The 12,681-nt window shown below is 39.7% G+C and overlaps 1 protein-coding gene across 4 annotated transcripts in view; it reads left to right on the top strand.

Moving 5' to 3' along the window:
* Lrrc6 (leucine rich repeat containing 6) overlaps nt 1-12,681 on the top strand; it is a 109,215-nt gene that overhangs the window by 83,382 nt on the left and 13,152 nt on the right. For all 4 annotated transcript variants that reach the window (XM_036208432.1, XM_036208435.1, XM_036208434.1 and 1 more), the window contains one exon: nt 10,893-10,978. In XM_036208432.1, coding sequence (XP_036064325.1) covers nt 10,893-10,978 — 86 coding nt within the window. The remainder of the gene's footprint in view (nt 1-10,892; nt 10,979-12,681) is intronic.

The following is a 12,681-nucleotide window of genomic DNA, read 5'->3' as shown; positions in this document are numbered from 1 at the left end:
GAATCATTTTATTCCCTTGCTATAGACGCACCCCCTCCAATGACTTCCATAGCACACAGAATAATGTTTACATTCCTTGTTGTCATCCAGCTTTAACCAGCTCCTCCCCCACTCCACTCATTACCTATTCTGGACACTACTCTCATTTCTGGGAACACATAATCAGGTCTTAATTCAAATGTTGCCTTTCACAACGACTCTTGCTAATACTATGGCATGTTTTCTCAGACTATACTTCGAATCTTGAATGACAACCAAAGATCAGGTGTTTAAAGCATCATTTCAAGCCTGTGGGCAACACTGAGGGAGGGCTATGTAGAGGAGCTCAGGTCACAGGGGTGCTGTTGAGAATACTGGGATCCTGACCCCTTTTTTTCCGTACTCTTCCTTCTCTTCTCCTCCACTTCTCTTCTCCTCCCGGCCCCTGTTCCCCTTCCATCCCCTTCTTCTTCTCAGCCATCTTCAGAACAGGCTCTTGCTGCTTTCATGACCTACTATGCCATCTCAGTCCCAAAACACTTAATGGAGAGAAGTCCCATGACCATGGACAAACATCTTCCTATTAAGAGCTGGCTTACCCACAGATTCTGTGCCTTCCTAGCATCATCCCAACAAGGCTCTGGTATGGAAACTTATGTATTGGTTCTCAAATTTATATGAAAATACAAAGAATGGCCAGCAAATTATAAAAATAGCCAAGTTGGAAGAGTTACAGCTTTCCAGCATCAGTGTAGTATCAGGCAATCTTAGTGTGGCATGGGAATCAACACATCGTGCACGAAATAAAAAAGGCTAAGCATGGGCCTCTACTTACAAGGTCACACTGCCAGTTCCTATGATGAAATGAAATATCTTAATGAATCAACTTTAATAAACCACTACTAGCATATAGTTTCTGTGTTTTATTTCATTTAGGTGATTGTTCCCCCTTTCTTGTTCATGACCTTTTTAGCAGTTCTAGAATTTTTTTTAAATCATTTTAGCTTTTACTCTTTGATATATGACCTATTCCAAGTTGATTTTCTGTATGGCATGAATCAGTTCCTCATGTGGATATGCAGTTCTAGCACCACTGGGGCTTTGCTCTCCTTTTTGAGTTTCTTTGAGCCCTCTGTAAGAACAATTAATCACTGATATGGTTAGTTGTGAATTTTTAACCTGGCAAAAGTTGGAGTCATCTGGGAGATGGGCCCCTTGGGTATATCTGTTGGGGTTTACTTTGATAAAGTTAAAACAGCTTAAAGAGAAAGGGGAATCTTTATCTCAAATTCCCAGGTTATAAGTCATTATAGTAAAGAAGGACTCAGGAGCACGAAGTCACGTGGCATCTGTGGTTAGGATCAGGAGCAACGATGAATGCATTCCTTTGTTCAATTTGCTTTTTCCATATTTTACACAATCCAGGATCCCCTGCCAGGGCATAGTGCCAACTCAATATGACCTGACCAAGATAACACACTAGTATATGTAGATATAAAAGAAATTAAAAAATATATTGGCCTTAACAAATGTTCTTAGTTATTAGACACAATCATCATTTTTAATTACTAGAGGTAGTTTTTTTTTTTGGTCCAAATTTATTAAGGATTTCTTATTCAAGAAAACTAACCTGTTCCCTTCTTTTTCAACGTTAGTTCTTATGTACTTTAAAGTCTGTTTATTATTTTCTGTTTTAAGGTGCATCCAGATAAGCTGTACCGTAGGGCTCAGTTCATGTGTCTCCTTACTCTTGAAGATTATAGGCTTGGCTGTTAGACACCATTCCAGAACAGCTGTTTCGTTTGTCTTTACTATGCTTCCCAGGTGTTTCCAGCAGTAGATCACGTGCAGAATGAGTGCTTTCAGCATGGCCACATACACTTGCCTGTGATGGATGCTTTCTCTGTATGTGGGGTGTTGAAAGGCTTTGCTTTTAAATACAATTGTATTCAGTCTTTCATTTAAAGATTTTTTTTTTTTTACTTTTGAGATTATAACATAACTACATCATTTCTCCCCCTCCCTCCCTCTAAACCCTCCCATAAACCCCTCTGTATACATACAGAGTGCTTTGATCATATTCACATCTCCCTTTAAGAACCACATTCTACCACCCACCGCCTTACCAACTTGCTCCCATATCAAGTACAATTCATGGGTGTGGGGCCCTCCACTGGCACATGGCTGACCTAACAGGAATTATATCCTTAAAGAAAATGGACTCTCCCTCCCCTAGAAGCAATCAACTGTCAATTGTTCTTTGGGTGGGGAGCTTGTGAGCTCTCCCCACTTTGTGCAGCAATGTTGAGTGGGTTGATTTTCTGCAGGCAACCACAGCTAATTTGAGTTCACATTTGCAGTGGTCCCGTCATGTCCTGGATACACTATTTTGTAGCAGTCGTCACAAACTTCCAGCATGTAGAGCTTTGTGCCCTCTCTTTTACAATGTTCCGTGAGCCTTGAAGGCCTGTGATACAGACATCACATTTGACCTTTTTGGTGGCATTTTATTAGACTATGTACAGTTTCTGAACTTTGTTTTAGCTAAAGTCACCTCTTAATTTTGTTCTGGTCCGTGCATTTTGCTGTATGTCTTGCAATTGCTACCTTGCATGTAGGCCTGATGAGAATTTAAGTAGCATTTACGTGCTTAACTTGGTGTCCCTTTCTGTGGACTCTTTTTAGCCCTCTGATGAGCTTGCATTCCAGCTTTTAACTCCCCAGGCCAGCAGGAGTACATTTTTCTTGAGCTCCAGTTGCCTTATCCATCTCAGCTCCGGAAAAGCCTTACAGAAAAAATTCCTGTGAACTTGCCTCTCATTGGTTGCTACTCCTCCCCACTGCTATGGATCATATGCCCTCTCGTTTTTGCTTCCTACTGTTTGTCTTTAATACCTTTAAATAACGTGTGTGTGTGTATATATATATATATATATATACATATATATATATATATATGTATATATATATATGTATATATATATATATATGTGTGTGTGTGTGTGTGTGTGTGTGTGTGTGTGTATGTATGTATGTATGTCATACTATAAAAACATTGTATTTAAAAGCTCCGTAGACTCTTTGTAATCTGCTTAATCACTCCACTGTATGAGCTCCTTTGGGGTACCCTTCCTTACCCAAGCTCTTTCTATAGCTCTGTGAAGTCACGTGCTTCTGTTTCCCTTCCCGGTTCTCTAATCGTGCTGTGTGCATGCACCACTTTGTTTGCCTATTGCTTTCATCATTATCTTTCTTCTGGTTCCTTCCTCACTCCTGTATCCTTTCCTCTTACCTTCTCCTGCCTGATCTCTGATCCTGACTGATATATTGGCCTAAGGGACTTTTTACTTGCAAGCTTGAATATGCATGTCGGGATTTTCAGATAAAATATGAACTCATTTCCCTTCTATTCTTACTGTACCTTCCCAATCCCTTTGTTTTTCTTAGCAACTCTCTTTGTCACCATCTCCCTCTGCCCTTCTTCTCCGTGCTCCAGCCTGCTGGGTTCTGCCACTTTTATATCTCACTCTAACTTCTCTGTCACCATTATCATCCTTCACCCTATCTTAAATCTTATTCTTATAAAATTCTTATGAATGGCATTGCTTTTTCCAGGTATTATTTCCATGCATAGATACTCTCCTGTTCATCAAGCCTCTAAAACTACCAACTTCATGATACTGCTTTTCCATCCTGAAGCTTACTGTGTATGTCCTTCTCACTGTAGAATAAAATTTTAACTATAGTGGTGGCTTATAAGCTTTCAGGTTAGGTCTGTAAGCTCAGTTCTCACACCCCACCCCTTCCAGTACTCATGCTTCAGACCTATGTAGCCTAGAGCTGTGTAGCACAAATCTTAAAAGGTCTTATTAATAAAAAACAAACCCAGGGGCCAGATATTGGGGTGAATGCTGGAAGATCTGAGAAGCAGAACAAGCCACAGCCACCTCACCTTGCCAATTCGTCAGCTGATCTCATTTCCTCAAACTGGAAGCCTCTGTATCCTCATCCAAATGGATCTCAGCTGTACTGCTGCTCAAAAGCCTAAAAGCTTAACAGGCTCTTGTTCCTGGTCCTTGTGCCTTATATACCTTTCTGCTTCCTGCCATCACTTCCTGGGATTAAAGGCATGTGTCATCATGCCTTGCTGTTTCCAGTGTGGCTTTGAACTAAAAGAGATCAAGACAGATCCTTGCCTTTGGAATGCTAGGATTGAAGTTGTGTGTGCCACCATTTTCTGGCCTCTATGTCCAGTTGCTGTTCTGTTCTCTGACTTCAGATAAGTTTATTAGGGTGCACAATATATTTGGGAACACAATATTACCACAGAGCTGTGGACAGTTCTGGAACTTGCAATTCTTTCTCGCTTTCAAGCATTTCACACACGTTTTCCCACTCTTTGGAAGCACTTCCCTATTTTTCAACTTATAAACCTTTTCTAGCTCAAATGTCACTCTGGCAGGAATTGACCCTGAGCCATCAGGGGTCTATTGACTCATGGTATTCCTGGGGCACTCTGTGACTGAATTACATGGTCCTAATTCTGCCCATGGGCTTTTCACCCTTCCACTAGACCACAATCTCCCTAAAATAAGAAGTATGTCTACTGCAGTGGCAAGTTGGAACAACCAGAAACCACTGTTGACTGATTGACTGGAATTGGTTGCATAAATATATTTAGCAAAGATAGTAAATGTATAGATAATTATGCAATAAGCATTTGGAATATTTTCTACTTGAAAGAATCTGTTTGTCATCTTTTAAAAGATATCTAAATTTTTTTATCTGTGTGCATGTGTGTTTTATGTGTATGCTGCATGTGTACAGTTTCTGTGATGTCCAGAAGATAAAATCTGATCCCCTGGAGCTAGAGTTACAGGTAATTGTGAGCCACCCCATGTGGGTCTGAGGAACCAAACCCCAATTCTGTAGAAGAACAGCAAGTGCTCTTAACCACTGAGCAGTACCTCTCCTCACCATAAAGATATTTAACGTCACTTATTTAATGATATACATCAGAATAAAATTTATATAAATTCAGTAGTTAATAGTATTTTAACACAGAAATAAAGTTAAATACTCACTTTCATTCTCTGTAGAGATGTATTTTCCAAAGGTAAAATAGTGGCCACACCCTATAGTTTTTATTAATATTTAAAAGTTATATTTAAAGCCTCAGTATTAACTGCTTAAATGTTATCCATAGTTAACATGCTCAGCCTGGAAAGCAGGGACAGGACCTACCTGTACTGAATCCACCAGGTTTAAATGAATCCCCAGGGGTGTCTTGGTCCTGGAGGACATGGGAATGGAGGGGAGGGGCTGGGGGGAAGGTGAGGGTGGGTGCAGAGGGGGGAGGACAGGGGGAACCCATGGCTGTTGTATAAAATTAAAACACATAATTTAAAAAAGTGTTCTTAAAAAGGTTAAAAAAATAAAATAAAATAAAAATAAAAAAATAAAAATATTACTGAATCCCTAGTGATGCCTATCATGGATATTCCTGCCCATATGATATATGCATTTAGTGGGGGTAAGACAAATACACTAAATAAATAAACAACTTAGTATTCAGTTTTTCTAACGCTGATGCTCCACTGACAGGAAAAACATACACAAAAGATAAAGTGAGATAATATTCATACATCTCAAAAATGTTATATTTTATAATAAAAGTACTATGTCTATTCATCTGATTACAAATGTTTAAACTTTATGCTTATTTACATAAATATGTTCTATTGGCGAAATTTCATGAGTAATAAGAAGTCTACAGTGCATAGCAAACCATCTTCCCATCCTCCTCAGCAACCTTCTCTTTCAGAAGTAAACACCACTGCCAATTTCCTATCAGAAACATTTTAAAAATTCAGTGCCAGTGAGACTACAATGGAAGAGTACTCTTATAAATTGCTAGAGGAAATAGGAAGTGATCTAGTCTTTTTGGAAATAAAAACTGTCATCATAGATCAAGCCTTAAGATGTATGCTATGACTTCATACTTACACTTTTGGACTCTACAGAAAAATAAATCAATGATACGAATTTATGTAGTGAGTAGATGCCATGATATAATTATGAGAAATTATAAAATATCTTAAGTTTCCACAAACAGTTCATTACAGAACAGTATATACATATGATGGGATATTACACAGTTGTTATTGCTCATCGGTAACTTCACATTACCCCAGATCCTACATCAATTTCTGGAATGTTGTCCACCTCCTTTAAATATGGATTCTATAAATGACTATGGAGCTATGGTCATAATTCCATGTTAGAGCATTTGTGCAGCATGCAGAAAGCTATACCCTGAGCACCACACACACACACACACACACACACACACAATCAACACTACCAACAACCACAACTCCCAGAAGAGCCTGAATACTATGGAATCGGCCAAGACAAATTCCAAACTTTCCAGCACCTAAGAATCACCTAGAAAACACGTGCCTAAAGCCCGGACTCTAGGCTGCTGTCTGTAGACTCTAATAGGAGAAGTGGAACTTTGTTCTAGCAATAATACCTAAACGTCTGAGAAACACAGAGCAGGTCAATTATCATCTCATGCAGAACCAGCAAGGGCAGGAGATATAACTTAGATAAGTAGAGTACAGTCTAGTGTGTGTGTGGGGGGGGGGGGGGGCTCTGCCACACAGCAAAAGAAAGAAAGAGATGAAAATCAGCAATGACTTGCTTACGGAAAGGCGTCAAGTAAACATTTCATTGAGAAGTTTTAATGGAGGTAAAAGCTGAAACTGAGAGACAGTGAACTCTGTATGAAATGGTAATTTTCGAGTACACTGTTATCTTCTAAAGCAGATTAAACTGATGGGGATTGACAAGAATTCTGGTTATCCCACAGTTTGCCTAAGTGAATAAGGAAGTGACTTCCAACATCCCTCAGGAACTGACATGAACAAGCAAGTAAAGCACCACAAAGCTTCCATGGCCTTGTTGGAGAAGTCTGAACACCTCACAGGAATGCAGCACGTGTACCCCTCAGGTCTCCAGACTTAACCCCAGGGGTGATGGGCCCAGCCCCATGTGCTTTACATGCCTGTTCACTTTACTGTCTTTGATCATGCTTTTTTCTCTCCCCAGAACATTCTCATTTCTGTCTTCTGGGAAATTCAGGCTTGTTCTTTCTATTATGAAATATCGTGCCCTTTAATAAGCTCTCTTAAAACCTTGACCATATATCTGTCTATCAGTTACATCCCTCCAGGTTGTGTCTTTTTCCCTTGTGAAATGACCAGCGGTGGTTTCTCATCATCCAGTCTCAATCTATCCCTTAGTCCTGGTCTTAGCCCAGTCATAGGTGCTCAGCAAATGCCTCATTAAGCAAACCTAACCTCGGTAACATTTTAAACTGTGGAGAAAAGCAAAAATTCCAAGAGGAATTTATTGTGATTTTCATGCGTGTTGTATTTAAGAAGCAGGGCTAAATTTATAAGAAACAGTAAGCTGTGGCAGTGCATTATGATAAATATCTCTCTTACTTCCTAAGAGACTGGCATTTTGTTGAACCTCACAGCTGAGTTAATGATACACCTTAAGGTCACTTAAGATTTAAGACTGCCATCCTACTGTGTACCCTCAGCCTGCGTGTTTAACCTGCATTTTAGAGAACAATGAAGCAGCCAAGCATGCTTGCCTTGGATTTCCTAAGTGGTCAACTTTACAGCCTAAGCTAAAGCATAGCTGTACTATTGAATTATGTACTCTTCTATGCTCTTGACCTGTAGTAATACAAGTGTGTTTTGATAATCATTTGCTGGAAACAGCAAAAAATAGTAGTCAAAAGCAATCTGACAACATGAATATCCACCATGAATGTTGAAGTCAACATTTGGATATTGCTTGAGAAATGATGATGTTTATGATACTTTTTGTTATTTGGCTCAGTTAGCATCAGTGGCTTGTTCACTAGTAAAACTGTTAAGTATCCCTCATTCCCTTCCCATGTGGTACTTTCTGTAAATACAGAGTAAAGTGCTTTGTCAGGAAGGATGGAAGACACAGGGAAAGGGAGTAGAGAATTCAAATCTGGGCTTGAACTTGGTTAAAGACATCAAGGGCAAGTGCTATGATTTCTCTCCTTAAGGCAAGCATTGATGTACTATAATGGTGACTCAGAGTTTATTATTAATGTGTTCAACCACAGATTATTGTATACTTTTCTCAGTAAACATCTTAAATTATATTTCACTTTTCTTTTAATTTACAATCAAGTTTACAACTAAAACGGTGATTGTTCACTGATATTTATTTAGATTCATATGAATAACTATTGATTTGAACCACATTTAATTACTCTCCTAAGCATCAGAAACAGTCATAGATTGGCAGTTCCTATGGTGCACTGTAAAAAAAAAATGGGAATCAAGAGCTCAGACTCCCTTTTGCAGCTGCTCAAAGCTAGAGTCTCAGAGTCAGTGCCATCTACTATTAGTAGAGCAACCACACACACTTTATTCATATCCACAGAGACCATCTGAGTGCAGGATGCTGGCTCAGGAGGTAATGAGACCCCCACCCAGGCTACTAGCCATGCAAAGGTCGGGAAGTCAGTGGTCAGGAAAGCCTTAGGTGGGGTTTGAGTATTCTGTGGAAAACTGAGCCCTGTCACTGCATCTTTATTCTGTACCAGCTCCTGCAGAGTAAGCCTCCAAGAGTGAAAACAATGTAACATCATTAAAATGTTCATTTGTACCTCAGTGCCTGTCCCAGAATTCAATTTTTGAGGCGTTAGTTACATTTCTCTCTGTGGGCTCAGGAAACTTTTGGTCTCACATTATCTTATTTATTGAACGTATTTTGGTCCTTATAACTTTTCCATTAGTCATTCCTAAAACATACAAGGGACAAAGAATAAGACACTGTTGAATGAGCATGGCTACCTAGAGGAAGCACAGCCCCAAACTACAGGATCATGGGAAACTGAATGACAGGACTTCTAAATTTTGGCACTCTGAGCCTATAGCCTGCCACTCCAACAAGTTAGGTCCTGTCAAGGTCTCCTTGCAGTTGATATGAATGTCAGTGATGAGGGACTCCCATGTTAATAGGAATGTCAATGTCCATATTACTTCTCACTGCTGGTGTTTTGATTCCCTGTAACTTTTAAACTTAAAAGAACCTTAGAAACAAACTGTGCTGAAAATACCCTTTAAAAATAAGAAGCACATTTAGATTCTGCTGCACAGCAAATTCCCTGTGAAGAAAAGTTCCAAATTTGTGACTCTATTTGCATTTCCACAAACACAGAGAATCTTTGTGCCTAATACGTGACAAATAACAGTGTTAGAAGTAGGCATTTTAAGACTCTAATTATGCACAGGTCCTCATTCTTGTTACTGTGTTTACAATGGGACGCAATACAAAATTTGTACTCCCCCTGCTGATATTTCAATACATTTTAACTCACAATGATGTTGTTTAAAATGATTAAAGTATTTAAATAATAAAAAGATGCTAAGGTGCCACTGTACCCCCCAAAAGCAGATTCTAACATGTAGATGAATATACAAAATATCAAGGAGTTCCCAAGCATCAACTCCTGAAAAGAGAGAAGGCACCAGGAGTGGGAGATAGGAGAAGCTGAGTGATGATCCCCGCTTACTGGGGCCTGACCCATCCTTCTGTGAGCTCTGTGGAGTATGAAAACAAATTCCTTAGTCAAATGGCAAAAAATATTTTCCTCTGTATGAATTTGGTTATGCATCCTGGTGGACAAACTTAGGGTCATGGCTAAAACCAGACCACCAACTCCCTTTCCAAATGCAAATGTGAATCCAGCGTGGTGCTTGGTTGTGCCAGCAAATGACCCAGGTGGTGACAAGCCCTCCAAGTCCAAGCCGAAGAATCTTCCTTAATCCATTGTGGGTTACAGCTGTGTAACATACTAAGTCTTGGGTAGGACAGAAAAGGATGGCAGGTTCAGGTCAACTTCCAAAGCAATGGCTATTCCTTGTGTGCAGATGTGTTCAGGAATGAATCAGTCTTTCTTCTGTCAAAGAGAAGGGAATGATGAGCGTGAGTGAGGGATGATATCCCTCCATGACATTTGAACAGAAAGGACAAATGAACCTGAATTGGTCACCAGACTCAAGCAATACAAAGAGAGGTTTTTAAGATGCCTTTGTCTGCCTACAAGTAATCCCTGTCTCCCAGGAATGATGCTGGGGGCTGAGGGAGTCATAAATAAAGCATGCAACATAAATAAAAAGTGTAAGCTTAGCCTTACTGCATAGCTGGGGTATGATATATAGCAGTGTGTCCTCTTCCTACTCCACTGTGAGAACTTAGACATTTATTGAGGGCACGAATTAGATGACCTCTCTTCGCTGTGGAATAGTCTTTGTTTACTGAATGAAATTAGTCAGCTTTGTTTACTGAGATCTCAACATGCTTAGCACTGAACTTGTCTAGTATAAAGGAAGTAATAGAATTAGAGAATGCTCAGACCCAGAAAGGACCTTTAAGAGCATGGTCTGTGTCCCTCCTCATTTCAAAGTGAAAGCAAGAGGTCTAACTGGTAATAGGAAGAGCTCCCGTCTGGGGTGCTTTCTTTGGCAGTATGGTCATTGGGAACACTACATAGGCGAGTCTTCCCAAATCAGCATCCCATCCCCAACACTTTCCTTAAGTGTCTGGCATGATGCTGGCTTTCAGATAAAATACATTTGTAAAATAAATTAATTCACCAAATCTGCATGCTTGGCTTTGGCAATCTTTCGATTGCTTGAGGCTTTGCAAGACTGTTGTGTTTAAGAGGCTTAAGTTAAGACTCTTCCATGGAATATGTACAGAAAAAAATTCAGATGCTTTATAGTTTAAAAAAATCACACATACATTAAGGAAGAATGCATCACTTTACACATGTCGTACTTTTATTTTAGGTAGAAGAAGTTATCACAGGAGGTCAGCGAACACCCATGTCTGTGAAAAGCACCAAGGACAGCAGCAGAGAGCAAGCAAACCACAGGTACCATTGTTCCCAACTGTCCTTATCTATTGATACTGTTCTCTTTATCACACGCTGGCTAGAATGCAGCTTCCAGAATGATTGTAAGCATTTAATGTTTGAAAATGCTTGGACCATGCATGTTTATTCCAACTCCCGAGGCTCTTCATTTATAGGGCTCTTGAGCTGCAGAACTCCAACCTGTGTCTGTGCATGTACCAACTACTTATGAAAACCCTAGTAAGACAATAATATCCACCATGATTGCTGATATTTACTGAACACTGGTTTTGTACCCACATTAATTTATTCAAGCGCCACTTTCCAAGGGGGATTTGGGTGTCCCAAAGGCCATGTAACAGTTCATGATCATAACATTATTCTTACTACATCCCTGTTTGATTCCCACGTCACCTGACCTTCTTATATTCCCTAAACATAAGAGCCAGTATCACCACCATCTTCTCAATGTCCCTGACCATAGTTCATCTTCAGCCTCTGCCTAATTAATTTTCCAGAAAAGCTATCCCTTTCTCAAGAGAATATTCACTTATTTTCAATATTCCACTGTGTTAGAAACTTCTTCCCCAAGATCCTGGCCCTGTCTCCTGGAAAGCTTAAGGACAAAGCCAATCTCCCCTAAACATGCCAGAATGAAAGTTATTTTGTACAAAGCTCTTCTAGTTTTCAGGCTCTGGATAAGACCTCAGTTTCTTCAGCTAGCCTACTTCTCATGACTTCCAGACTCTTAACATCCAGATGGTAAAATCTATTTTGGACTGAGGCAAATTTATCTCTGTGCTACAAATATATATACTGGATTACATCATAAAAATACCTGCACAAGACTATGTTTGTGTTTTGCATCATTAAACCTCAGCTATTTGTACAGTCATTGGTGACCATTGAGGTTTTCTAGAAATTTTTTTTAAACATGGGATTTGCTTTAACAACAGGTATGGAATTGAATTCTACTGAAAACTGGTTTGCCATTTTTAACCTTGGAAAACCATTTCTCAACCTAGTGAATTTTACTACAGATCCTATGGTATCAAAACACATGTGAATATTAGAGTCATAATTAACCCCAACACCCTCAAGCCATGTAAACAATCTGAGTTAATTTGCAAGGGATTGAAGGATAGGAAGGCAAACTACTGTAGTTTGGAGGTCAACATCAGACCCCAGGAAGACTGTCATTACTAAGGTTAGATTCAGAGGTTGTTTGCAGAGCCCCTTCAGCACTAACAAATGTCAGTGTACACTTTCAGCTCTTCTTTGCATACATTGCCTCTGGGCTGGGAAGCTCCATTAAGCAATGTTGTCTATTAAAGGTGCCCATGGGGATTGAGTTTGGGTGGGCTGTTGGACTTTAGAGAAGATGTATACCAATGCAACAGGAATCTGGGAGGGCTGGAAGAGGCTTCCACCTTCTCCTAACTAAAGTTGTCTGCTTCTCAAGCTGTGTAAATGGAATAGGTAGAGGGATAAGAAGGGATGGTTTATCCATCATGGCTGGAGGGGAACACCTGGTGAAGGAATGTGGCTCTTAAAACTGAGATGCAAAGGAAAATACACAGGTTCCTGAAAAGTTGGAGTATTTATGCATGCAGGTGCTGAGACCTTTGACAAAACAAATTATCTTTCATCATCAAAATAGCTTGGCATGAGAAAAGCCCTTCTTACTGAGACATAGAGAAACTGAATTTATCCAAGATCACAAA

Source organism: Onychomys torridus, chromosome 16 (assembly GCF_903995425.1).
Source record: "Onychomys torridus chromosome 16, mOncTor1.1, whole genome shotgun sequence".
Classification (NCBI taxonomy): Eukaryota; Metazoa; Chordata; class Mammalia; order Rodentia; family Cricetidae; genus Onychomys; species Onychomys torridus.
The sequence above is the reverse complement of the archived record's forward strand: the minus strand, read 5'-3'. Positions and strand labels throughout refer to the sequence as shown.